Below are 25,175 nucleotides of genomic sequence, written 5' to 3'. Positions count from 1 at the left end.
CCTGACCGGGCTAGGCGGGGCACACCTAGATTGACCTCGGTGAGCCACGCCGAGCTGTGTCAGCCCGCCTCACAGCAAACATGCTCTGCCATGCGTTGCCCACCTTGCCCTGCCTTACTTTATTGCTTACTGACTTACCTTAGAGTGCCTTAAGGTTAAGAGACAGACCACACAGTTCATCCCAACCTGCTGATGGACCTAGTTCCTGGACTAAGGTGATTGATGGTGCATCTTGGGTTTAGGCACCCACATGGCATGGTGAAAGTTGATTAGTTTGCAAAGCTTACGGATACACATCCTTATGAGATGGAATGCCAAGTGGCATGATGACTTTGAAGCAACTTGATGATTCCACGGCTAATCAGGTCGTGGTCATTCCATCTGTGGGTTCGATCTCTGCTAGACTCTGCGTTGACGGGTGCCCGAACCCAGGGCTTTGGGCCCGCCTCGTACGTTGTGCAGCACCGTCAATGTCAGGGACCATTTACACGCATACTGCGTATCCGTACCTTACTCAACGACCCGTACTTGGGTTTTCTATGCTTGTGCCATGGTCAAAGAAAGTGGATAACAGAATATAATGTGAGCAACTCAGTCAGCGCTTCAGTTTTGGCATCCCAATGAAGCAGCACCGCGCTTGGCTGGAGACACACAGCCGCGACTGCCTCCAAAGCCCAAAGCCAAGTTGACCAGGGACTCCGGACACTTTCCTCAAGTGGTTGACGAGTGGGGGGTTGTCGCCGTTCCAGGTCACCACTTTAGGCTGTGGAAACTTGGGAAGCCACGCCTGAGCAAGGGAGGAGAGAAAGCAGCCAGGGTCTGCGGGTGCCTTGTCATCTGTTGCAGCCCCGCCCTCGACCATCTTTTCTCTCTACTTCATACTTTACCCCTCTTCGTGACAGACAAAAAGCCTCTATTTCAACAGCCTGGGTTTACGGGAGTATGGGCCCTCCGGACACGACCGACTGCATGGCCCTTACACACCCAATCTCAGAAATGTGCTGGAACTGCATTATTTCGATATCCTGCTTTGCAACAGCCATAATATTCTGATGTTATTCAAATGAGAGGCAGTTCACCACACTAGGGTTGCTTCTAGGGCTTCTGACAACAGATCCTTTCGCTGCTCATATCCTGTATCAATTCACGGTCTTGTTCTGTCGTCACACCTGCATGGGATCAGAATGCTCCCCGCAGGGTATCCCTTTGCACGACCCGCAGCTGGTGATGCGGCGGCGACGGCGGCGTCTGCATGTTGCGTTGGCAGAGGATATAATGTACTCCGTACCTACTGTGGCAAGCCAAGTCGCATCCCTTCGACTGCAACTGCCCCTCTTCGACTCCAGATATCGGACCCCGATCGGTTAGGTGGTGAAGCTGCCCCGCGATACCACGAAACGGATACCTACACCTAGCACACGTCCCTTCAGCTTTAGAGCTACAATGAACGCCACTTCCAGGGGCACAATAGTCGATCGAGAGAGAATCCAAGAGCTATCAGTGCTTCGTTTGCCGCTTCTCACAGTCTCATGAAACCGTCCTCTGCGGCGTAGTCTAGGCTCTGGCACCGTTACTGTTGACCTGGAAACACACAAAGACGTTGAACCTGGGCGAAGTTTGTCACCTATGATGCAACAGGTCAACCCCGCGAGTCACGACCTGCGGCCCCGAAGATTGCGGCCGATCGAGGGTCCAACCACTCTGTTATCGGAGAACCCCTCCTCCTACTGGGGTTTCGCAACACAGAGGAGCCAGAGCCAAGGGCTTTGCCGCCTTTGCCTGATGGGATCTTTCTTCGACCACATGGACCCAGTGCCAGAATGGCAATCGAAAAAAGGGGTGGCGAGGGAATATCCGAACTAGTTGATCGTCGAGCCGACTTTCCTCGGATTAGCGCAGAAAGTGGCATATGGAAGACCATTCAGAATTCTAGCCCGTCGTCTTTCAACCGGGATCCGTCAACAAGCATCCTGCAAGTGACATGGGACGACAGTCAGAGTCAGAACGTCTTCTGCCATCCTCAAACCTCCCCCGCCGCCAAGGTACAAACCCGATACCTGTTGAAGCCTCCTTCAAGGCACCGTCTGACAAGTCACTGTGGCCCCGAGCCTGGAGTTTTTTTTTGCTACTCTCCACGCCAATGCCGCTGCCCACGCCTACTTTGTCGCAGACTCGCAGATAGTCCACTCAATGCGGGCCTTAAAAGTCGGTGTAGAACCGAGCCGCTAGAAGCTTGCGACAGCCCATGCTTGCCGCCCAACAATTCAGTTTTCCTGACTGCTATTTTCGCGATTTTCAACCCAGGACGGGCCATTCCATGCCTCTCAGGAAACCATCTAGCCGCATTATGACGAAGCACTGGAGCCTCTACCCCGACCATGGATCTTCGCAAACCACCCGGCGGCTGGAAGGTGGGAAGATGCAAGTCACTTCGAGATCCTCGCCAGCCCACCTGGCACCAGCAACGGTCCAAGATGCGGCGCCAATAGGACAAGGCCTGCCACTTAGGTGCTGCGTCGCCGTGCCCGAATCGCGGGGGACACATCACGCATGTTTCTGAATTGTGTGTTCTCGTCTAAGCGTGCTGAGAATGAGGCTGGAAGCTCCAAGTCTTCCGTACTCCGTACGTAGTACACCTAACCCTTCTCCTCGTTCGTCTCCTCACCTCGCCTGCAGGGACAGAGGGCCTCGATAACCATACCCAAGCCGCAGCCCTAAAAGGCACGCACATGTTGGCTCTTTTTAGGCGAATCGACATGCATCCTGTATGAAGCTGCAAAGCATTCACTCCCTTGTGTGTTCGGAATCTCGAGCGTTGAGAATGCATAGTCTTCTCCCCACATGGAGGTTTTCTTAGTCTTGCTGTGTAAATACAGACTGACAAGCCACGGTTTCGCGCGCCGCCTAGCCAGGCCAGTTTTAGCAAGAGACCCTCAGTTCGGGAAGACCCTGTCTCCCCGCCAGCGGCTTGCGAAGAAAAAAAAAGAAGAAAAATGTTGTGGAGCTCTTCGGAGCGGCAGAAAAGAAGGGTAAGGATGGACCTGATACTCAGAATCGAGCAATCTTCGGGAGCTCCGTTCAGCGGTTCACCGACGTAGGGTTGCAGTCCATTCGTCAACTGGTGCTCTATATTTGCATTCACACGTCGAAAATCGCTACGGATATCATCAATTTACAAGAAAAACCAACGCCGCAGGATGGACCAATAAGGGCAAAGACCATCATTTGTCTCAAGATAGATCTCACCGCAACAAACTCATGAGTTCGGACAGGAACATTACACTGGAGCCGGGTCATTCGATCCTTCGGAACGTAGAGAGAGGGCTTCTGATACTGACCAGAATAAGCCTCTGCACTTCTGACGACGTATGTAGACTCTTGGGTGTCAACGGCCAACGGAGCCTCCCATTGACGAGCGATTTGACGTTTGGACCAGGCACAAAACGGCAGGCCTCGAATACCTTGGATGGCTAAATAAGAGCCGATGCTCTACGTACCCCATGTGCACATCCTATCTTGTTCGTTGGCGAACAGCCCTTGTCTGTCCACTCGGTTCAGCCGATCTTCGACGGCCATGGCACAGACATGCGATCAGTCCTTGTCTACCTTGACGCAACTCCTCATTCACAGAATCTGTTGCGAGCAGCAACGTGTACTGTCAATGAAGCTCGCGGACAGCGCAACGCTGTGACAGCTGGCATGAATATCTAGATCTTTTGGCCGCACTCGTTCGATCCGGGGAAAGCACGTTGGTGTCGCACAGGGCTATCCAAGTCCCGAAGAGCGATGCAACGCAGGCAGTGTGCGGCACAGACGGTATGCTAGGCTGGCAGACAGAAACAAAGCTACATATTTGACAGCCCACAGCACAGGCTGCCGCTTCACCGCTCAACGAAGCATGCAGGTCCTTGGTTCGGAGCTTGCTTCGCAGCCAGCGCGAGAGCAAATCATGTACAAGGTGATTCCCAAAGCCCCAAGCCCTACTTGGCAGATTGGCAATTCGACAAAAGTCAAGCACGGAAACGATACAAGGCGGTGACCGTCAAACCCAAGACGGGGCATCAACCCAGCGTGAGAAATTGCCGCCACAGGCCTGGCAGACTCTGCAAACTGGGTAATAGGGGATCTCGGGCCTCCTGTCAGACCGAGATAGAGTTTCCGATGCACTGGCAACAGCCATTTCTGTCGTCAACGCTCGCACAACCTTGACAAGCCTGGGTGGTGGGCCATCCGCACCGTGCTACACTCGCAAGAGACAGCCCCTGACAGGAAAGCGGAACAAGATGGTCAACTGGGACTAGTACGGACGACCTCCGACCTGCTAGACTCGGCGGTTTCTATGGCTGTTAGTGCACCAGCCCCTCAACAGGAGAGGAGGGGAAAAGACGAGGGGGTAAAGAGACAGAAAGACACACAGTGAGGGGAGCGGAGGGGTGTGTAATTGGGCAATGGGCCTGGAACTCTCGCTCCGTGCATGTCACGAGAGGAAAGGACAGGAGGAGAGAGAATGAAGCCAGACACGGACGAACAAGTCATGAGATATCGACAGACGAGTCGGTATATTGCAGTAATCGACCACTACCGATTCAACGACAATGTTCACCGTTCTATCGTGGTACCACTGCTGCCAGCACTGACTTGATGGCAACCTCTTGAGAGTCACAGAACGCCAATGGCTGACATGGCCAGACTCGAGTTGTTTTAGTACCTAAGAGGTATCCCGCGAATATAAAGTGCAACCACATCTGCGGGCTCGCCCTCCATCCAGTCTTGCCGCTGCTCCTGGGCGCGGGAGGGTTTCGAACAGGGTTCGCAAGACCACCCCTCACCTCCCACTGGCTGTTTTGCCCTTTCGGGAACTTCATGGGAAGAGGAATTGCGAAAGCCCAAGCTGCGCTGCGTCAGACTCAAGAGCCACCACCACCATCCACCACCACCCACACCCGCACATACGCCAGCACACCCGTCGAGCATCAACCACATGCACACGCACCGCGGCTACCCTAGCTGCCTACCTACTCTATGTACAGTGCAAGCTTGACGCTGTCCAGACTTTGTACCTGCTCTGAGTACCCGCAACTCTCCTCCCGACCTGGCCAGGTACGGCGCGCGAAGGACTGGACGCTACCTTGACAAGGACAGGGCAAGGTGTGGTAACGCAATACGGCGCAGGGTACTTTGTCTGCCCTTGGGCTTCCAGCCAGTCTCTGTGCGGGAGAGAGCGTAACAAGGGGCTTTCTCGTCACTTGAGAGGTGTCCGTATGGTAGGTAGTCACAGATAGTCAGTAATTACCTGCGGTACGGAGGAAGTCCTTCGCATCTCAGTCCCTACGGATATCCTTCGCGGACTGAGCAGGGTTCTTTGGGTACCAAAGCAAACCACCCCCTCCGACTTGCAAAGCCGCCCTCACCTGGTTAGCGAGTGAGATGCGGTGGTTCCTGTCTGTGGTTCCTCTCTCGATGTGGCCCCCGTCAAACTGGGCCCCCCCGTCGTTGGCGCAGGGGTATCTTGGGCCGCCGGCTGGCCTGCCACGCCCTCTCAACCGTGCTTGTCTCCCACACCTGAAAATCGCTACATTACCTTCTTATGCTCCGAGCCTGCTCTTTTCGTTTCTCCCCACGTTGGTCGTCGGTTTCCTACCCAGTTCTCTTTCTGTACACCATCTCGTGTGTCCGTGTATTCCAAAACCCTCTTCAACTTGTCGCTCCTGGCTCTCCAGGGCGCGGCGTGTGAATTTTATCTGAGTGTATACTCTGTACTGCACCGGGGAAGAATACCACGGGAGAAAAAAACCCAGGTACGTTCCAGTTCTTTTGTTCTCTTTGTGCTTGGCCGGTCGCCGTATCACACCCGCATCTATGTGTGGTAGAGCTCTGCGATTGTGGGAGCAACTGCGCCGTGGCGGCAAGAAACACATTACACACAACGCAAACACGAGGAGAGAGAGAGAGAACCAGAGAGGAAACAACACTTGCGGCTGCCCTTTGTGCCGTTATGCCACCAAACCAGCGAGTCAACTCAGTCGGACATGGTAATGCGCTCCCAGAGGCTTCTCGACATCCCAAAGCACAACATCCCAGAGCTGGATGCCAGGCCCGAACGGAAAGGGGAAGAAGAGGTAGGGATGCTCGGCAGAAGCTGGAGAGGCAACGACAACGGCAGTGACGGTTTCGGACCGCGATCTAGAGGCCCAAGAAGAGACAGGAGTTGCAAGGCGAGACATTCGAGTCTCACTCGGGCTGCTCAGCTTCAGCTGTTGCCATGCGTCCACTGCCATCATTCTCCTTGTCTCTTCAGCGCTTCACCGACTGCCGCCCGCATTTGGAGAAGGCCAGGACCAAGACCAGGACCAAGAGGGAACCCCCGGACCAGCACCACCAAACTTCGCCAGTTCCGCACCCCGCCTCCAATTTCCCTTGTTTCCAGAATCACGAAACTCTCGCTCTGTTCTGTTGTTTCTTGCCGCCATGGGCGTCACACGCAACCTGATCTACCACATTCTTTGATGCTGCCGCCGCTGCCTTTTTCGCCGCAACAAAACCCTCTACATGTTCATGTCGCTGACCGTCGGCCCTGCTTGATGCCAGCAGTATATAGAAACCGCAGCCACTAGGCCTCTTTGCGCCGTGTACGAATTGTTGGAATAAGCCGAACCATGGACGAGCTGCGCTTCCGATCTCAACAGTCGCCCCGTAACGAGTCCACGATGAACACACTTGTCTCACCTCCGCGGAACGGCCGCCTCCCGCAGCCTGTTCAGGCCCACGATGGGCGAGGTGCCCTGCCTCGCCGCTTCACCACGGATTCGGGGCGTGTACCAACATTGTCTTCAATCACCGGTCAGCGCGGCCCTGACCTTGCTGGCCCTGATTATAACAACGTACGTTTCTTATCCACGAGTGGAATGCTATCCCATTGCGTTCTACGCGCATATCTTCATTCGCCATCGCGCGCTACACTCCGTAAGAATGCGACTGACATTGTCTTTGTCCAGACTTTCCACAAAGTTCAATTGGTATGTGGGCTTCCGCCATCCCGCTGTAGAATCTCGTTAGCGACAGGACTATCACCACCAAGCAGACGCTGCAGAGTTGCAATACACAGCAAAGAAGAAAGGCTATTAACTGTGTGGTCTAGATCGAGAAGAAAAAGATCGAATATGAGAGACTGCGCGAGCAGAGACGTCGCTTCGAGATGGAGATGCAGAAGCTGGAGCAGGCCCAGCGTCGCGAAGAGATGGAGCTTGCGAAGATGCAAGACGACCTCCGCCAGGGCCACCAGTCGGAGCCTACGACGCCCCCCGAATACCACGAATCGTCCGGCTTCCCCACGATGTTCTCGCGTCCCAACCGCTACTCGACTTCGAGCTTGACCTCGCCTCCCGGTCTCTTCAACCGCCCCGGGCGCTCGGGCTCGCAGCTCACTTCGCCGCACTCCACGGTGATGCAGTCCCGCTTCACCTTTGACGACCATTTGCCTTCCCGATCCGTGCCGGGATCTCGCAGAAACAGCGATGAGGACGAGAAGGAGGAGGCAGTTCGCCAAGATCCGACTAGTCATCGATCTTCCAACGCGTAAGTACCGTAATCCGTGCAGTGTGACCAGTATGTTTGCTTCCTGGACAAGTCTTGGGTAAGGTGAGTATCACGGCATAGCGAAGGCCAGTAAAGTTGTTTTTGTCGACGTTTGGTAAGTCCTGGTATTGTTCGAAAGAAACGTACGGCGGTGGGGCCCCGCAAGTTGGTTTTCAAGGTGCGCTCTTGCCTTGGATGGAATGAGTTCTTTCCTTGAGATGGGCGAGAGCTCCTTCCCTCGATTCCATCCCTCTGGCTTTTCTGAATCCTCACACCCCACTCGTCGATAAAACAGCGATCTCGAGCAGCCAGCGGCCTCAACTTCGACCGTTCCACACCCACACCACCACATACCTTACGCACCACACCCTCACAGTCTCACACATCTATCGACCAAACAACAGTGACTTATCCTTTTAAGTTACACCATAAAACATCACGCACCTGGTCTCGCGTCTTCACACCAAGGTTTAACGACGTTCAAATCCTTTGTTCCAATCTCACAAATCGCACCTGCCTATCGAACGCTTCTGACAAAAGAACGCTCGTGCTGGTTTTCGAAAGCTCCGTTCAAACCGACCGCCGAGGATTCTTGGAAGGCCTTTCTGTTTTCTTCCATTTTCCTTCGTTTCGTTTCTTCTCGAAGCAAACCAGCCGACAGCCCAAGACTTGCCCAAGAAGAGGAACATACTTACCGCACAGCAAGCAAACCTCTACCAATTTGAGCAATGGCTGACACTGGAATTCCCAACGATAGCTACAACCGCTACTCGATGCCAGTCACGCGCTCTCGCACTGGTCTCTACGGCGCCGACCTCGACCAGACTGGCACTGCTCGCTTCCTCTTTGGCGAGGAGGACGCTTCTGGCGAGAACAAGTATGGCCAGGCCAACGGCGACGACAACTTCCCTACTCTGGTTCGCCAGAACGATCAAATGGTATGTCTGCGCATTTTGTTTCTTCACATTCACACCACCACCTCCCTCTATCTCTCTCTGTTCACTTCCTCATGACCTATTTTACCCCATTACCTTATCCAATGCATGAGCAAGCTGGTGCCTATGGTTCTTCTGCCTGCTCAGCAAGAGAAAAAAAGGCCCATATGTTTATTTTGCCCATGAGTGGTGAAGTGCCACGTCCCGAACCTCACGGGCGGGAAGGTGCGAGCCGCAAGCAACCGCACCTACTGCAGCTGCAGCTTGCTTCAACTTCACCTCCTGTCCGTCAGATTCACCCCGCACACCTTGGTCACAATTTCCACTCCGCCCTTTTTTTTTTTTTTTTTTGCGGCCTCTTCTTCTTTTTTTTTCTTTCCTGATTCCACCTGTGGATGTGAGTGGAAAAAAGAGAAGGAGCAGAATACCCCCATATCTCCGTCCCCCTTCCTTTTCTGTCCGTTTACCGCTTGCTCCTTCCTCCTGCCAAGGTCAGAGTTTTGCAGGGAAAATACTGTCGACACAAACCTTCGAACTTGTCAGCCTCCGATCAACTGTTGACAATTGTTTGCGTCGTATAGCTCTCTGCATCATCCGCTGCCCTTGACCTTGCCCTGTCTCCCTCGCCCGCTCCTGACGCGCCGTCCTCCCATGGTTGGGGCAATATTAACCGTCACCGAACCCAACAGAGCTTGTCTGCTATCAACACGTCTTCGCTCAACGGAGCTTCATCTTCTGGAGAAATCGGCAAGCGTTCCTCAGTCCGCCACTCGCTCGACTTGAAGTTCTTCCCGGACGCTCCCTCCGACAACCAGGCTTCCATCGTCTCTCCTCCCGGCAACCACCCCGGTAACCACATCATGGCTACTCCTCCCAAGTTGCAGAGCTCCTTCTCTGCAAACGATGTGCCTACCGTCAAGAGCACTGCCAACGGCGGCCCTGTCACCAACAACCACGCCCAGCAGCATTTCCACAACCATAATGCCAGCATCGGTCGCATTCCCGCTGGCGCTGTCCCCGGCCGCCATAGCCGTGAGCTGTCCAACGACAACACCATGGGCGGCCCTCGCGAGCAGGCTGGTTCTTACCCTTCCATCCAGTCGGCTCTTCAGGCCAATGCCGCTCCTTTCGGTCCTGGTGCTCCAGGTCAAGGCTTCCCTCACACCTCTCAGGGCAACCAGACTCCCAACGGTACTGCCACTGCTGGTCCGAACAACGGCTACGGTGGATTCTACCCGAGCGGCTACGTCTCGCCCAACAACAACGGCGGCCCTCCCCCCGCCTCTGGCCCTGGCCCCTACGGCGTCCCTCTCTTGGCCATGAGCATGCAGAACATGAACCTCAATGGCAACAACAACATGTACCCTGCTCAGAACTACGCTGGCTATGGCGCTCTGTACAACCCTCAGCCTCAGCCCCGTGATAGCCAGGCTCGTGTCATTCAACATCGCCGCCAGATGGACAATGAAGGTAAGCTACATGACCAGTCTCATAATATGTACACATTACTGACATCTGCCTAGCCATGTCGCGCTACAACGGCCTCGCTCTTGAGAACGTTGGTGGCCAGATCTATGACCTTTGCAAGGACCAGCACGGCTGCCGCTATCTGCAAAAGAAGCTCGAGGAGCGCAACCCGGAGCAGGTCCACATGATCTGGCTTGAGACCAACCAGCACGTCATTGAGCTCATGACTGATCCTTTTGGCAATTATCTTTGCCAGAAGCTGCTGGAGTACTGCAACGACGATGAGCGCACTGTGCTCATTCAGAATGCCGCCGTCGACATGGTTCGCATCGCCCTCAACCAGCACGGCACCCGTGCTCTTCAGAAGATGATTGAGTTTGTTACTACTCCGACCCAAATTGAGATGATCATCAACGCTCTTCGCTTCCAGGTCGTTGAGCTTATCCAGGACCTCAACGGCAACCATGTCATCCAGAAGTGTCTCAACAAGCTCAGCGCTCAGGATGCTCAGTTCATCTTCGACGCTGTCGGCACCAACTGCGTTGATGTTGGCACTCACCGTCACGGTTGCTGCGTTCTCCAGCGCTGCATTGATCATGCGTCTGGAGAGCAGAAGGTCTGGCTGATTGCCAAGATCACCGAGCACGCTCCGATCCTTGTTCAGGATCCCTTTGGCAACTATGTTGTCCAGTACATCATCGACCTGAACGAGCCCTCCTTCACTGAGCCGATTGTGCGTATGTTCCAGAACCGCATCGGCCAGCTCTCCCGCCACAAGTTCAGCTCCAACGTCATCGAGAAGTGCCTTCGTTGCTCCCAGGAGCCTTCCCGCGAGATGATTGTCGACGAACTCCTGAACCCCGGCGAGATCGAGAGACTGCTCCGTGACTCGTATGCCAACTACGTCATCCAGACCGCCCTCGAGTACGCTCCTCCTGCCAGCAAGTACCGCTTGGTGGACGCCATCCGCCCCATCTTGCCTTCCATTCGGTCCACTCCCTATGGCCGTCGCATTCAGGCCAAGATCCAGGCCTTTGAGGGACGTGGCAGTGCTACCTCGAGCGGTCAGGTTACTCCCGCGGATCCCACTCAAGGCCAGATTCCCCTGCGTCCCGGCCACAACCGCGCCATGTCTAACAATACCTCCATCATCGCCCCTGGCGGTGCCTTTGGCAATGGTCTGAATGGTGGTCTCAACGGCGGTGGCATGGCTCCTCGTGGCAACCAGGCCAACTACCCCACGACCAACAACGTCACTGTTCCGCCCCCCGCTCCCCAGAACCAGCGCGTCCAGCAGTTTGGCTTCAATGGCCAGCGGCGCACCAACGGTGGCGCCCCCGCTGACGCCGCTGCGGGCGAGTCTCAGTGGCTGTAATTGTATTCGACGCGTTGTCGACCATTTCAGCCCGTTGAGATTCGGTTCCAATGGTGCGAAATGTTGCCCGGGCATTCGACAACGAACATAATGGTGGCATGATGCTTTCCGCGTAACGGTTTTCTTTCGACACAGCACGGCGGCTACGCAGCAACGACTTGACGATCTTTTTCCTTTTCCCTGTCTGTGCAAACACCACAAATCATCCTCCAACCAACATACAACACCGCAATCCACCCAACCTCTTCATCCGTCGAGCACGGCGGTCCTTGCATCCGGTTGCAAGGCCTGCTTTGTGTGTACACTATGGATTCGGGCAGCGCATCAGTGCCCACCCTTCGGCATTTGCAGCGCAGACATAAGAATCGCATTCTGCTTCTCGGCAGCCGTCACCAGATCGGGCGGAGCCTTCAATAGGGCTTGTACTTGATTCGATGCCAACATCGACATAGACGAACGCTTTCCTTGCTTTCAGTTTCTTTTGTTTTTTCGCCGCGATTTCTTACTTCCGTCACTTTTTTCTTCATTCTCGACGCTCGTTCGCCAGGGTCAACTAGTGACCCTTGGCATCATGATTGGATCGGACTCACGACAACAACATTGGCATAATTCCTTTGACGATACGCCAGTCACGAAGCTGATCATGAGACGCGCAACGATTTCGGGAAGACTTGAGTTTCTTCCCTTACGAACGATGGCATCTCGGTGTACTACGGGCCACCTTAGCCTTGCGTACCTCCACTCGAACGTTTCTACGACCCACGGAACGGTCCGACAAGATTATACAGGAGATACCTGACTGCGCACGCATTGCATAGGGGCCAACACTGGGACATGACAGCATCGGAGACAGTTTTTTTTCTTCTTCATTTTTCTTTTTCTTCTTCTCGCATGCAGTTGGCACGTCGTTTCACACTTTCAACATGGATCGCTCAGTATGACACCCAGACCTCTCATGGCTTATCTGAATTGGGAGAATACAACATCAACAAGACGGGGATATCCATCAAGAGCTCATGGGCTCTCGTATGTTTGGGGGGTTTCTGGAGAGATTCGATTTGGCCTTCTGGAGATTGGAGAAGGTTTCCTGTGTGTGTAAGAGAACTCTAGGGATGAAAATTGGGCGTTACTTTTTGCTTTTTCTGGCCGGCGGAGAACAAGACGTGTTTGGTGAGGCTCTTGGCTCGACTTGCTCTTATGCTTCTCAGCAAATGCCCACGACACACCCTCCGACCGCGCGCATGTAACTAGGCAGATAATTCGAGACAAAGATCTTGACTTTTAAGTTTTGCGGTGTTTCTTGACCTCTTCGTGATGTGTGTTACCATGCTGACCACTTAAAAGGAGTTGCTGGTGTTACTAATTTTGGCTCGTACCTTGGAGTGAATGCCCTCCTGAATGGTAGGCTGATGCCCAGAAGCGCGGTGTGCGACACAATCGAAGAGGGAGGCCTGCGATCGGATGGAGCATGTGAAGTGACCGAGAGTCGAAACAGCCGCTTCTGATTGGTTAAAGTCGGACCGTTTCCCCCAAGAGCGCAAGTTCCAGAACGTTTGGTCCGGGTCGAGGTGGTCCCACACCAGTTCCCATTCACTGAGAGAGAGTCCAGGTGGGAGTGGGAAGTAAGTGAATGGAGGGGTCGCAGAGCGCTGACGGCGGGGCTGTGCTGGGTGCGGCGTTGCGGCAAACCTCGCGGTCGCCCGGGCTGGCAACCATTAAAAAAAAAGAGTTCGACGGCCGAACCTCTGACCGCAATTTTTCCCTTTAAACCTTCCGTCATTCAGCCTCTCTTTTTCCTTTCGTCTGACAACCATCGTAACTCCCTCCACTTCACGTTCAACTGCGGAAACTACCCACGTCTGCGACTTTATCGCAACCGTCTCCCGAGCTCGCACCTCGAAATACTACAAGTTTCAGCGCCTACCGTACGTACACCGAAAATGACCCGTGGCAACCAGCGCGACAAGGCCCGTGAGGCTGCTCAGAAGAAGGCTGCTTCTCAGGTGAGATTTCCTTGTCTTTGTTTTTTTCCACGTTCGATTCACCCACCCCCGGCGGCCTTGGCAGCCTATGGGCAGGAAAAACTGTTAGCTCCTCATTTGGATATGCTAGACACGAGGGATTCTGAGTGTACTGGCACCCCGAAAAAAGGGGCCGCGTGCCCATGAGGCAGGCGTAAGGACTCATTGTGGTGGGGGCGGGGCAGTCGGTGTCAGCATGTGCGAGAAAGGGAACTCATCGCGCAGATCATTCGAGCAAACATCATTGAGGATATGGACGAGCAAAGATGGCTGACAGATGTGATTTCTACAGAAGAAGGGAAACACCATGAGCGGCACGGAGATGCAGCGCGCAAAGGAGTCTGCTGCTGAGATTATGCGGCAGAAGCAGGCCAACGGTGAGTCACTTTTTTTGTTTTGCTGTTTGAGTCGCTATTACCATGACCGTCTCTCGATTTCGAGGTGGCGTAAGCGCTGGAGAAGAGGGGGATAAGGAGCTCAGTGTCAGTTTTGGAAGGCTGAGTCACTTTCACTTCTTCCTCCCCTTTTCGATGTTGTCTCGATGATGCCCTGCCGGGGTTGGTGGGAAACCATAGTCTTAGGCAGTCACCATCGGTGGTGAGGGCTGTTTGGGTAACGGCGATCGGGAGAAAGTGGTCGTGGGAAAGACAAGAGTGACCAAGACTGAAAACGAATCACTTTTATGGAGTATAGTATGCTGACGATGTAATTGATAGCTGAGGCCAAGAAGGCAGCGGAAGCAGCAGGAGGGTCGAAAAAGAAATAAAAGCAGCGCGAGAGAATAGGGGTCTTCGGCGGCGAGAGGCCATATTGGAATGAAATACCTCTTTCTCCCCCATCTGTCTCACCTCTGGTCTGTGTGTTACGCTCGGGTTCTCAAGCATTCTCATGAGTCCCCTCACATGAAGTCACATGAAGGTAGACCGACTTGTGAGATGAGTCAGCAGATGTAGAGGAAGACAGGAGAAGGAGCATAGGAGTATGGAATCTCTCCACGTCGGCCCCTTTTCCCAAAGCGCAGAAAGGGAGAAGAAACTTATCAATGAACGGCGAAACGGAAATTCATAAACAGGGGTGTTGTTTTTTTTCCCTTACACTTTAGTTAAAGCGATGGAGGTTGCATTCGTTAAGCATGGAGAGACAGGCGTGAAATATCAGAACAATTGGAAATCCCAAATGACTTGCAACCAAAGAAGTACTCGGTCAATTGCAGAAAACGAGGTGTGACGAAGTACGAGAGGGTCGCAGTTTCGTCAACTACTCGAACGATACAAAACCTGCTCTGCAGAGAGAGACTAAGAGACATCTTCGGCAAGTCTTGGTAGTACTTGCAGACTGGTTTCTCTCAAGAGCAACCAGGCTCTCGGGTAATGAACTCGCATCCAAACCACTTCAAACGAATCCAAGGCCAAACGCCGCCGTCCGTTCATCACACATTCATCTCATCAATTCTCGACATCTCCCTCTCTCTCCGCCGTCAAAGATCCTGCCTGACAAGCAAGCATACAAATGACAGATGCACAAACACGGGCCTACCCCCCCGGCAAAAACTTCCCGTGGATCGATCCAACATCCCAGACCTCGACTCGAGTTGACAGTGACGTGGTGCGGGAATCATGAATGGCATAGTAAGGTACATCAATTCCCGGGATAACGGGAATAGACACACGGCAGACACGGCTACATGATCGACTTCAACGCACCCTTTCGGCCTTTCCTCTCAGGTCTCTCTCTGCTTTTCTATCGGCGCTTATCCGGCACACTGACGGTCGATCAAACCGGGTTGACCTCACGAGTCACGAGCCGGATCAGAAATCCCCCCGAGCCTATCTTGTAAGGTGCCAGGCACTTTCTTAGGCGTTGGCTCTCCCCCTTCCCTCTCACCCCGAGTCTCAATGATTCCTCTGAGTAGCCAATAGTAGTAGTCTCAAATAGTCCAACTTTAGGCATTACGCAAAAAAACATTGACGGAGAACATTGAAGCTGTGATCATTCATCATCCATTTATTTGATTCCTTATTAAGCGGTTGCGAACAAACAAATGGTGTTTTTCCATCCAGGAAATACGAACCAGTCATACATCTGTAATTATCCCCTAAAACCTTCATCACCCCCATCACCTCTTTTCCTTCCCTACACAAGGGGAGCGGGCTCAACCCAAGCCGGAACACGTGGAAAAAGAGTACCTTCTACCCGCTCTTTTTATGTCTCCACAACCACCAAAGAGAAATCTACATGATGAAAAAAAAAAGAAAAAAAGAGAAAAAGGTCGTGATATGACGGGTTCCCCTAAAGGTGTGTATCGTGACAACAACTCCGGATATGTGGTATCGTTCCCAGCGGAGTGGGCAAAAAAACAGGTTCTCTTTTCCCAGAGGCGTAAATAAAAATGGATTACTAAGGAAGGCGGATTACGTTCACCATAAAAGTGATTGGAACCGTAGTATCCTCTTTATGCCTCCATCATAGCCATGGGGAGAGATCCTGCCATGCCGCCGAAAGAGCCGACGCCTTGTGCTCCGACTGCGGGGAAAGATCCCGAAGAGCAGGTAACGGAGCACACGCAAGCACCGGCGCCGTTGATCTGTCCAGTGCCCTGCTGGATCTCGCCACCGGCAGCAGGGGCGGCAGGAGCAGCGGGGTTGGCGGCAGGGGGAGCGGCGGCGGGAGCAGAGGCGGCGGGGGCCTCAGGAGCAGCAGCGGGGGGAGTGCCTCCGGTGATGGCACCGCCGGCACCCTTGCCCTTCTGGGCAATGGCCATCGACTGGAACATGGCCTGAGTCTTGGCGGCGGTAGGGTTGATGGAGAAGGTCATGCCCTTTCCGCAGTGGTTGGCCTGAGCGCAGTAGAACCCTGAAAGCGCGTGTTAGTAAGAGTGAGAGGTTACACACAGGAGCAGGAGGACTTACACAAAGGCTCAGAGACCATGACTTGCATGGCAACCTGGGGAGGGGGGCTGACGGAGTTGTTGGGGTTGGCCATGAAGCCAGAGTTCATGCCACCAGCCAAGGGATCGCAGGGCGTCGCGAAGGCGGACTGGGTAGCAGTGTGGTTCTGGCTCATGAACGTGAAGACAACCATGTCGCCGACATTGGCCTTGATCTGATCGGGAACGAAGACGAGACCAGCGGCACCGCCAACCATGACCTGCGAGGGTGTTAGTGGTGACGATTTCGCTTACAGAGCCATGCTCCGACTTGTGGTAGGTACTGACCTGGTGAGTCTGCTGAGCAGCCGGGGGCGCGGCCGGGGGAGCGGCGGGAGGAGCAGCAGGGGCGGCAGGAGGGGCGGCAGCGGGAGGGGCGGCAGCACCACCGGCGGGGGGGTTGATGTTGATCGTAGGGGCTCCGGCACCCGGGTTTGCCCAAATGATGATAACCTCGGTGACCTGGCTGTTGGAGACTCCAAACCCAGTCATGCCTGCGGGGAGGCCAGCGATCTGTCCAGCTTGAGCCTGTCCCTTTTCGCCCTTCTTGTGACCATCTCTGCGGACGGGGTAGTGGTTGCGGACCGACTTGGCGGAGGCCATGACGGCGGCGGAGAGAGCTAACACTGCGGAGAACTTCATATTGACTGTTTGGATGTTGTGTCGTCGGTGTCGATTAGGGTGACCTTTTCTTTTCGTTTGTCGAGGATGACGCGACCTGTAGTTGCCTCCTCTTTTCTCTTTAATTCTCTTCTCTGAAGATTTGGTAATTGGCGAGACTGCTAGAGCCTGGCTAGAAAGTCGAAAGGGAATAAAAGGGTTTAGTTATAGCTGGATGGCTTTAATGGCGAGGGCCTGCTCGTGACGAAGAAGAGTGAACACGGAACCGAAAAGAGAACGAAAGTCACACAGAGAATGAGTGAAGACAGGCGGATGAAGAAGAGATGGGGGAGAAGAAACAGAAACCTCTCTGATGGCGAGGATGAGGGGGGAGGAGGAGAGCTTAAATCGAGCGAGACTCGGCTGGCATGAGGAGCGCGAGCCACGTCGCATTATCGGTTCGTTATCCCATGCCATGGGCCAAGGTACTTTGCGTAGGATACCAGGAAAATACTCTACTGCGTGTGGTATGGAGTATGGTCATGGCAGGGCATGGCATGGGACAGCCCCTTCCCGGCCGCAACATCGACCTCGACGAAACAGGACGAGAAAATCTTCCGCCAGCCCGTCCTTGGGACTTGTTGGAAAGGCACCAAGCACTTTGGACCCCGGTCATGCAAGCCAAGTGCAGCCAAGCAACGCCTCCGGGGGTCCTTCGTGTGCAGAAGGGGGGTGGGAGAGGGGAGAGGGCGAGAGTCAACGAGGATGGAGATGGAGCAGGGGTCTGGTGTGTGTAAGACGAGGTGCCTTTGGGCGGTTCGTTGCTCGGGGATGCAGCGTCCGATCAAGCACATGAAGCACAGGCCCACGGCGGCATTGCCATCCCAAGCTTGGAGCAAATTAAGAACAAAAAGCCAAGACGAGAAAGGTGGAGAGTGAGTGGTTGTACGAAGTGTCGTAGTAGGGGTAGTAAGGTTCAGGGTTGGGAAGAACAGGAACAGGAACAGGAAGCAGGGGTGTGGATGTTGCGAACGGATGGATGACGGAGAGGCGATAGACGGCCTACCGCAGTAAAGATAGAGAAAGAGAAGTGCCCAGCGCACGAACGGGAACGAGGAGACAGAAGCAGGGATAGTAGAGACGACGATGATGCTGCCAACGGAGCCGCAGTCGTGCAGGTGAGAAGCTTGGTGTGCCATCAACAGGGAGGTGGGCTGTCTTGTCTCGTCTCGTAGGTGTCGTTGAGCATGGTGAAGTCACTTGACTAGGATGGTACTGGGTAGAACGGGTGAAATGAGTGAGTGAGCGAGTGCGAGTAACCTTGACTCCAGCCAGAAATCCCGCAGCGAGTGATCTGAGGTATGAGTGTGATTAGTGAATGAGGCCCTGTAATGTGGTGGTACGCGGGAACAATGGCGAGTGACTTGGAAAGGATTCAAGGGAGAGAATGGATGGAAAAGTCGGATGCCATGACAGCTCCAGCTTGGTTGAGACGGCACGCAGTTGCGCTAGCGCTGCGAAGGAGCAGTGTGCGGTCGAGGAGGCGGGAGCTGTGACAGAATCGTCTCGAGTCGTGTTTTGGCATCTCGCTAAGTGGCTCCCCCCCGGCCGATATTCCGAACACGGCACTCGCTCGGACCCTGGGCGATGGGACGTCTCTTTTTCGCATACAGAGAGTATCCGTACAGATGCCACAGTTTGTGCTGGGCATGGCCTAGGAAAGGGGAGGCCTCTCGACAAACTGAGTGAGAGTGTCCTGGAACAGCGCATTCGTGACAATTGAATATCGAATGGTTGATGTTGTAAGGAAGAAATCGTAACAAGAAGAATGTACGGAGTACCTAATTGACCAAACAAAGTCCGAGATGTACTCCGTACCTTAGGTAAGGTACCCTCCGTGCCTTCCAAGAAACGTCAGCCAGATAAGGTAGAGAGATAGATTAACCGATCTCAGCAAGACCCTCCTTCCCCCATTGCCCCAACCAAATTGCGAAGTAGAAATTCCCGATGTGCTTGTCATTGCCAATTTGGAAGGCTTGTCTCTTTCTTCCCTCCCCCGAGGCTCAGGTTCTTCATTACGGAGTAGCCTGTAGGTACCTACCTACCTAACCTTACACAAATTAACCCTCCCGCTGTCTTGGGGGGATGCTAAACCTTAATGCAGCCAATTAAGGTGGTTGGACCGTCGAAATGCCCCCTGACAAGACATTTTAGCTGCCGGAGCCACGGGATGGCGTCCCCACCTGCTCAACTCGTCGGCCTCCTTCCCTCCACTTTCCTCCCCCCGTTTTCCACTTTTCCTTCCTCTTTTCTGCATCCCGAGTTGGCGAGTTCCTCATCTGCCACACCGTTCCTGCAGGTACCGAGACACAATACAACTCTACCCATCAACCTTATACCTTTTTTTCCTATTCGTAAGGTACCTTACTTTCCCCGTGTTCCCTCTCTACCTAGTGTTAGGCACAAAATCGTTTTTAGCGCTGCCACCCTTCAAAATACGTATCTTTTCTCGTCTCTACCTATCGTAAGTATCCGTACGGTTAGATGCGCTTGGTGGCATCTCACCATGCTCAAGTTCCTAAGGTATGTACCTAGATAGAGATAGTCGTTGATTGTTGCTGCTGGACATGTCAAATTCCGGAAACTAGGTAGGCCAGGCAGGTCCCATCGTCTTCACACGTGCCAAGGTACATTCCCCATTAGCATTGCCACTCCTGCCTTCTGGGTTCTTCAAGCCTCTCCGTACCTTTACCGTAAGTACTAGGCAAGGTAGTATACGGATATCGCTGTGCAAGTTGCAACGCCATCATCCCGCACCATCTCGGTTTTCGGCTTCTTTGGCACCAGCCTAAGGCTCAAGCGGTCTTCTCCCCATCTGCCCGCAATCCCGGCATGAGTCGGCACGGATAGCAAGGCATCGCGAGAACCAGGCGTGTCAGCGTCTCCAAGCACCTTGATGCTGGGCGTACAGCCGCCTCAAACGGCCAATGAAGACTTTGAAACAAGCCCCCTCTCCCTCTCCCCTCTTCCCCCTTTGCCTTTTTACCCTACCTACCTTATCCTCTTTTCATCGTGTCTTTTGGTCACGGGCAACTCTCTTCCCGGTCCACACACCAAGACTCGTCCAAGACTTCTCTGTTGCAACTTGCAAGAGAGCCCACACACACACACTCACAGACATTCAGCCATTCAGATAGACACGGCCCAATCCAATCTCGCCGTCATCCAGTCCTCCAACTAACTTTGCTCATCTCACCCGCCATTGTCAGCCGCCACACACCGCTACTACTACGCCTACCTTACGACGGACCCTCCCACTCCTCCGTCCCATCCATGATCCCAACTTCCAAGACAACCACAAATACATCCATGTGCCCTGTTCTTGTCCAACAAGCATCAGGAACCATCCTAACCGACCGCTCCTACACTATCTGCTTCTATAGGACTTTGGTGCAACCATCAGCCTTGTCTTGACACAGGTCCACCGACAGCGCTAGACATCGGCTTATTCTCCTTCCAGCACCGCCATCATACCATCATCCCGTCATTTCTTGGTCCTAGTCGCAAGGAGACTGACTGTGCACAATACTGTCGATACAACACTTGACGCATCCTTCCTTCCGCCGATACTTGTCATGTCAGGAGTCATCTCCATCTGCGGCCCTGCTTGTGCTACTGCTCGCGGCTCAGTGGCTCGGTCAGCCTGACGTACGTATACAGCGCATCGCCAGCCTCCTCGGGCATGGGCCGAAAGAAGGCATCGGCCTCCTGTCAAGTCCAACCTAATCCTATCCGTCGTACCCGCGCCGTGTTATCCACTGCATCGCTCATTTTAGGATGGACGTCCGTCCTATGCAACATGACTCCGGTCCGGAGGATCTCCACGCTCATTGTGTAAACCTTCTGGATAGAGCGGCCCAGGAAAGCGCCATGCTGCCATGAACAATTGATGCATCACGCCCATGCAGATTCTCGAGCAACACTCCACCAATAGGGGAAACAAATTGTACGGGAGTCGGTTCATGACAGCATGCGCGGATACGCGAGTCCACTCTGAAAACGCCCGGATGAGTCTTGACTCTTGAATTGTCGAGGCCGCGGATCGGTGGAACATTGCAACTCCACGTTTCCATCCAATACCTTTCGACTTGTTTCCGATCGCAACCCTACAGAGAGTCATCTCAACTAAATCCCCTTGGGCCGCCTTCATCATACCCAAGACCTCTTGGCCGGCCTGCACTAACGAGTGCCATCTCTTGTATACCCGCCCGCGGCGTGGCGGCCTTGTCAGGAATCTCTCTGTTCAGAGACTGGTCTGGTCGCCGCACATTGCCTCGTTATCCGCCCAAGTGCATCTGCGCGATGACGGTCAGAACAAAAAAAAAAGTCTCGACACGCATTCTGCTGGGGCGTTGCCTCTCGGAGAGAAACAACCAAGCCTAGACCCTTCCACGGTGAAACAAAACGAACTCTTGGATAGCCGACATGATTCCACTAGCCTTTTTTCTCTTCCTGTCGCAGTCATGATAGATTTTATTGGGTCCGCCAGGCCAAGTTCGCCCGACCCCGACTTGGACCGCATCCTAAATTCCCCCGTCCCAAGAGCCAAGCAGACAACGGGATAGAAAAGACGAATCAAGAGGCTGCTGATTGAAGACGTTGCTGCTCCTGTCGTTCGTGTGACACATGCCACGGCGAACCTCAGACATGGAACGGTGTGGCGCCGTTGCATCATCGGACGATGGAACAGATCGTGTTACAGAACTCGCCCTCCCGCACGTCGATCAGATAAACTCTCTTATAGCCGCTTTTCAGGACGACCAACCTCACCCCATTCCCCACACAACCTTGCATTTGGCGTGTCCCAGCCGGCCAGGCTCAAGTCCGCTCAGCCTCGTCGTCGCACTTGCAGCCGCTCTCTCACTGGGTATCGATTGGCTCACACTATCTACTTTTGGCATCTGTCTGGTCCCGGCTATTGCTGCTGCTGCTGCTGCTGCTGTTGCTGGCCTTCGTACAATCCTGTGTAGTAGCCAGCATAGTACCATGACATCAAAAGTCTCTTCAAACCCTCGTCTTGCACTACAAACCCCGAAGAAAGGGGGTTCCTCAGTCAGTCCGTTGTCCAAGTTCAAAAGAGGCTACTCTGCAACTGCCGTCCCAACTCTGGACAGTCCGGGGTCGTTTACATACCTGATCCGAGAAGACTCTGCGGGCCCATTGTCGCAGGCCCCAGGGGGGCATTGGCCTTTGTCATGGGCACACCTGTTGAATCTGCCTGGTCCTGGACCTAGATCGGGACAAGCAAGGAAGACGTTAGCGGAAGCGAACAAGATAGAGGTTTGCTGCATAACGACGAGGTAGAGAACAGAGAAAGCCAAGCTTTTTTGATCTGCCTGGATTTTCATCTGGGGAGGGTGTTCATCATCGGGGGGTGTTTTACATCTGTGCTGCTCAACCCCTTTGTTTTGTCGGCTCTCTCTGCAGCATCATCCGCGATCTCTGGCTGATCGACGGCCTGCGTTTGCGCGTCGTTGGTGGTCCTGCGTAGATCATTAACGTGTCAGAGTCTCGGGGAAAGAGTTCTTGGGTCTTGGGGGTGATTAAAGAAAGAGGGCTTAGCCGTACTGGGCATCTTCCGTCTTCTCCTGAAGATCAAGGTCTTTGAGCTTGCCTCCCTTTGCGTGGATGCTGTGATACTTCTGCAAGGTTGGTTAGCGACTGACTACTCTTACTTCCACGAGTATTGCATTCTCCTTCCCCCCCTCCCCCTCCTCTGATGAGATTGAATCTGTCGCTTACTTTGTACTCGTCCAGAGCCTCGTTCCATGACTCTATCAACGCAGAGTCGTCCCACATCTCACTGTGCGACATTTCCACATCGTTGCCGGCCATTTTGCTGGATCGGAGCGAGCTCTCTTGAAGACAATGGCGTTCCGATTGACGATAAGGGCACCTATGAGGGCAGTCTGCTGTGAGTAAGCCCCCTCTAGTCTTACTGACTGTAAAGTTGGCGCCAGAGGTATGGACGGTGTTGCTTCTTGATGAGTTTGGGCGAACCAGGGGAGATTTACGCCGGACGATTGGCACTCCTTAGTTAAGCTCGTGAAGGTGAGAAGTCCTGATGGGTCACTGGTGAGATATGTCGAGTTTTGTGATGCGTTTTTGGCAATATGGCGAGTGAGAACTTTTGTGACTGCCGTTGGTTGAATTGTTCTCTCTTAATTATCAGACTCGACTGCGGTGAATATGCGGCCGGGTGGTGTTCTTGTGGAGTCGTCAAGACGAAGTCGTTCTGGTTGTAAGATGGCAAGATGATAGTGCTGTTCTTTCACATGAGATCCCAGCCTGAGGTTTGTGAGAGGCACTAGTTGTGCATCAACCTCGTTGACGGGTTTCCAGTCCTTAGGTGTTAGGTTCCTTTCAGGTAACTAAAGGCAACCTCAGCTCACTGGTAAAGAGTAGATAGGTGCTGCAACACCGCTCAAGGACAGTACTACAGGCGCACATGCAGTACAAATGAGCCCACTTTAAAGTCGTTCTCGGGGCAGCTGGAAGCACGCGCTTAGCGGGTTTAGCGGGGTCGCATGGTCTCACCGCCTCCACCTCGGGACGGCAGAATCTAGGAAATTTTTATTTTTTTTGCCTTTTGCGACGGTACTCGACCAATGCGTGTGGGTACAGGTTCGGTTTTCCAGGGACTTTGTCTAACCATTGCTCCCCCAAACACATCAGCAAAAATGGCCCCCGAACTGAGAAAAAGAACCAGATGTAAGTTGACAAGCTGTAAAAGAACGTTCCTTTACTTTAAAAAACTAACATTTGTTGTCAGCCGTCACTGGCAAGGAGCCTGTGGCGAAGAAGGCGGCCAAGGTCGAAAAGGTTGAAAAGGTTGAGCCTGCGACTGAAAAGGCGCCCAAGAAGGTGACCAAGAAGGCCACCAAGGAGGAGAAGGTCGAGAAGGCTCCCAAGCGCAAAGGTGTGTCCCAATTGGATTTTAACGATGTTGCATTGGCTTACCACCATGCTCCCGAGCAGCTCCCGAGGAGGCGCAAGCTTCTCCCGTCGCGGCGAAGAAGCAGAAGCCCGTCAAGGCGAACGCCAAGTCGAAGAAGTCTGCCGCCCCCGCGCCCGCCGAGCCCGTCGAGGAGGAAGAGAAGGAGAAGGAGGCCGAGCCCGAAGCCACCGAGGATGCCGAGACCTCTGTCGTAGCGTTCGAGGAAGAGGATGACGACGAGGAGGTCGACGCCGACATTGCCGCCCTCGCCGCCGGCCTGGATCCGGAGGACGCGCCAGCCGGCGACGGCACCGTCTTCAAGTCGGGTCAGGACGTGGGCAAGGTGCCCAAGTTCAAGAAGCAGAAGCAGTTGACAAACGGCAAGAAGGAAGAGCCCGGCGTGGTCTTCATCTCCAGGCTGCCCCACGGCTTCTACGAGCACGAGCTCAAGGGCTACTTTTCACAGTTTGGCAACATCACCCGCCTCCGGCTGGCGCGCAACAAGAAATCCGGCGCGAGCAAGCACTACGCCTTTCTCGAGTTCGCCGAGGCCAGCACGGCCGAGATCGTGGCCAAGACCATGGACAGCTACCTGCTGTTCGGCCACATTCTCAAGGTGAAGACGGTGCCGGCGGACCAGCTGCACGAGGACGTCTGGAAGGGCGCCAACAAGCGCTTCAAGAAGATCCCCTGGCACAAGATCGCCGCCGGCGAGGTGGCCAAGCAGAGAACCGAGTCCGACTGGACGCACAAGGTGTCCAAGGAGGAGAAGAAGAGGCTGGAGCGCGCCGAGAAGCTCAAGGCTATCGGGTACGAGTTTGAGGCGCCCAAGTTGAAGGAGGCTGTTGCGCCGCCGCCTGAGCCCATGGCTGTCGACGCGTCCGAGGAGACCAAGGCTATCGAGGCTGCGCCGGTTGAGGTGGAGGAGAAGAAGGAGGAGGAGGCTGCCAAGGAGGAGGAGAAGGTTGCCGAGGTTGAGACGCCCAAGTCTGCGAAGAAGGCGACGCCTAAGGGCGGCAAGAGGAGAAAGTCCAGGGGTTAAAAGAGGCTCTTTTTTAAATGATATCCCTCCTTACGACGGAACTGTTTCTCTCCAACTCTTTGGGTTTCACGAAAAGTCTTGTGTTTTTTCTGTTATTTGGCATCAGGTATTCTACTTGTGTTTCTGTCGCTCAGGAGTCGTTGCATCAAGAACAAAATGGGACATAATTCAAAGGGATCAAGTTAGTATGTGCGCACATAGCGAACCCGTCGCACCCATTTCAACCCAAAAGGTTGG

The 25,175-nt window shown here is 54.0% G+C and overlaps 5 protein-coding genes across 5 annotated transcripts; 3 read left to right on the top strand and 2 right to left on the bottom strand.

Annotated features, from left to right (window-relative positions):
- The first annotated feature begins 5,631 nt into the window (after window positions 1–5,631).
- HER10_EVM0003901 (uncharacterized protein) lies at window positions 5,632–12,617 on the top strand. The gene is made up of 6 exons (XM_035473563.1): window positions 5,632–6,881; window positions 6,996–7,016; window positions 7,139–7,575; window positions 8,333–8,513; window positions 9,200–9,980; window positions 10,034–12,617. Exons 1-6 carry the CDS (start codon window positions 6,657–6,659, stop codon window positions 11,350–11,352), a joined length of 2,964 nt encoding a protein of 987 aa, XP_035329147.1. The 5' UTR covers window positions 5,632–6,656; the 3' UTR covers window positions 11,353–12,617.
- A 509-nt stretch (window positions 12,618–13,126) lies between these two features.
- On the top strand, window positions 13,127–14,533 carry HER10_EVM0006711 (uncharacterized protein). The gene is made up of 3 exons (XM_035476290.1): window positions 13,127–13,355; window positions 13,666–13,750; window positions 14,090–14,533. The coding sequence occupies exons 1-3, from the start codon at window positions 13,293–13,295 to the stop codon at window positions 14,137–14,139; spliced, it is 198 nt and encodes a 65-aa protein (XP_035329515.1). The 5' UTR covers window positions 13,127–13,292; the 3' UTR covers window positions 14,140–14,533.
- Window positions 14,534–15,778: 1,245 nt separating this feature from the next.
- Window positions 15,779–17,241, bottom strand: HER10_EVM0012817 (uncharacterized protein). Its single transcript, XM_035482199.1, has 3 exons — window positions 16,588–17,241; window positions 16,283–16,520; window positions 15,779–16,226 (listed from the first exon to the last, which is right to left on the bottom strand). The coding sequence occupies exons 1-3, from the start codon at window positions 16,939–16,941 to the stop codon at window positions 15,826–15,828; spliced, it is 993 nt and encodes a 330-aa protein (XP_035330250.1). The 5' UTR covers window positions 16,942–17,241; the 3' UTR covers window positions 15,779–15,825.
- A 4,105-nt stretch (window positions 17,242–21,346) lies between these two features.
- HER10_EVM0001347 (uncharacterized protein) lies at window positions 21,347–23,230 on the bottom strand. The gene is made up of 5 exons (XM_035471098.1): window positions 22,702–23,230; window positions 22,528–22,601; window positions 22,343–22,442; window positions 22,093–22,189; window positions 21,347–21,981 (listed from the first exon to the last, which is right to left on the bottom strand). The coding sequence occupies exons 1-5, from the start codon at window positions 22,792–22,794 to the stop codon at window positions 21,875–21,877; spliced, it is 471 nt and encodes a 156-aa protein (XP_035328863.1). The 5' UTR covers window positions 22,795–23,230; the 3' UTR covers window positions 21,347–21,874.
- A 365-nt stretch (window positions 23,231–23,595) lies between these two features.
- HER10_EVM0000936 (RNA recognition domain-containing protein) lies at window positions 23,596–24,938 on the top strand (the record flags this gene model as incomplete). The annotated part of the gene is made up of 3 exons (XM_035470701.1): window positions 23,596–23,670; window positions 23,732–23,878; window positions 23,938–24,938. Exons 1-3 carry the CDS (start codon window positions 23,640–23,642, stop codon window positions 24,936–24,938), a joined length of 1,179 nt encoding a protein of 392 aa, XP_035328814.1. The 5' UTR covers window positions 23,596–23,639.
- Between the last annotated feature and the right edge of the window lie 237 nt (window positions 24,939–25,175).

The sequence above is a fragment of the Colletotrichum scovillei genome (assembly GCF_011075155.1).
Source record: "Colletotrichum scovillei strain TJNH1 chromosome Unknown Contig00009, whole genome shotgun sequence".
NCBI classification, from domain to species: domain Eukaryota; kingdom Fungi; phylum Ascomycota; class Sordariomycetes; order Glomerellales; family Glomerellaceae; genus Colletotrichum; species Colletotrichum scovillei.
This window is presented reverse-complemented; position numbering and strand designations above follow the sequence as displayed.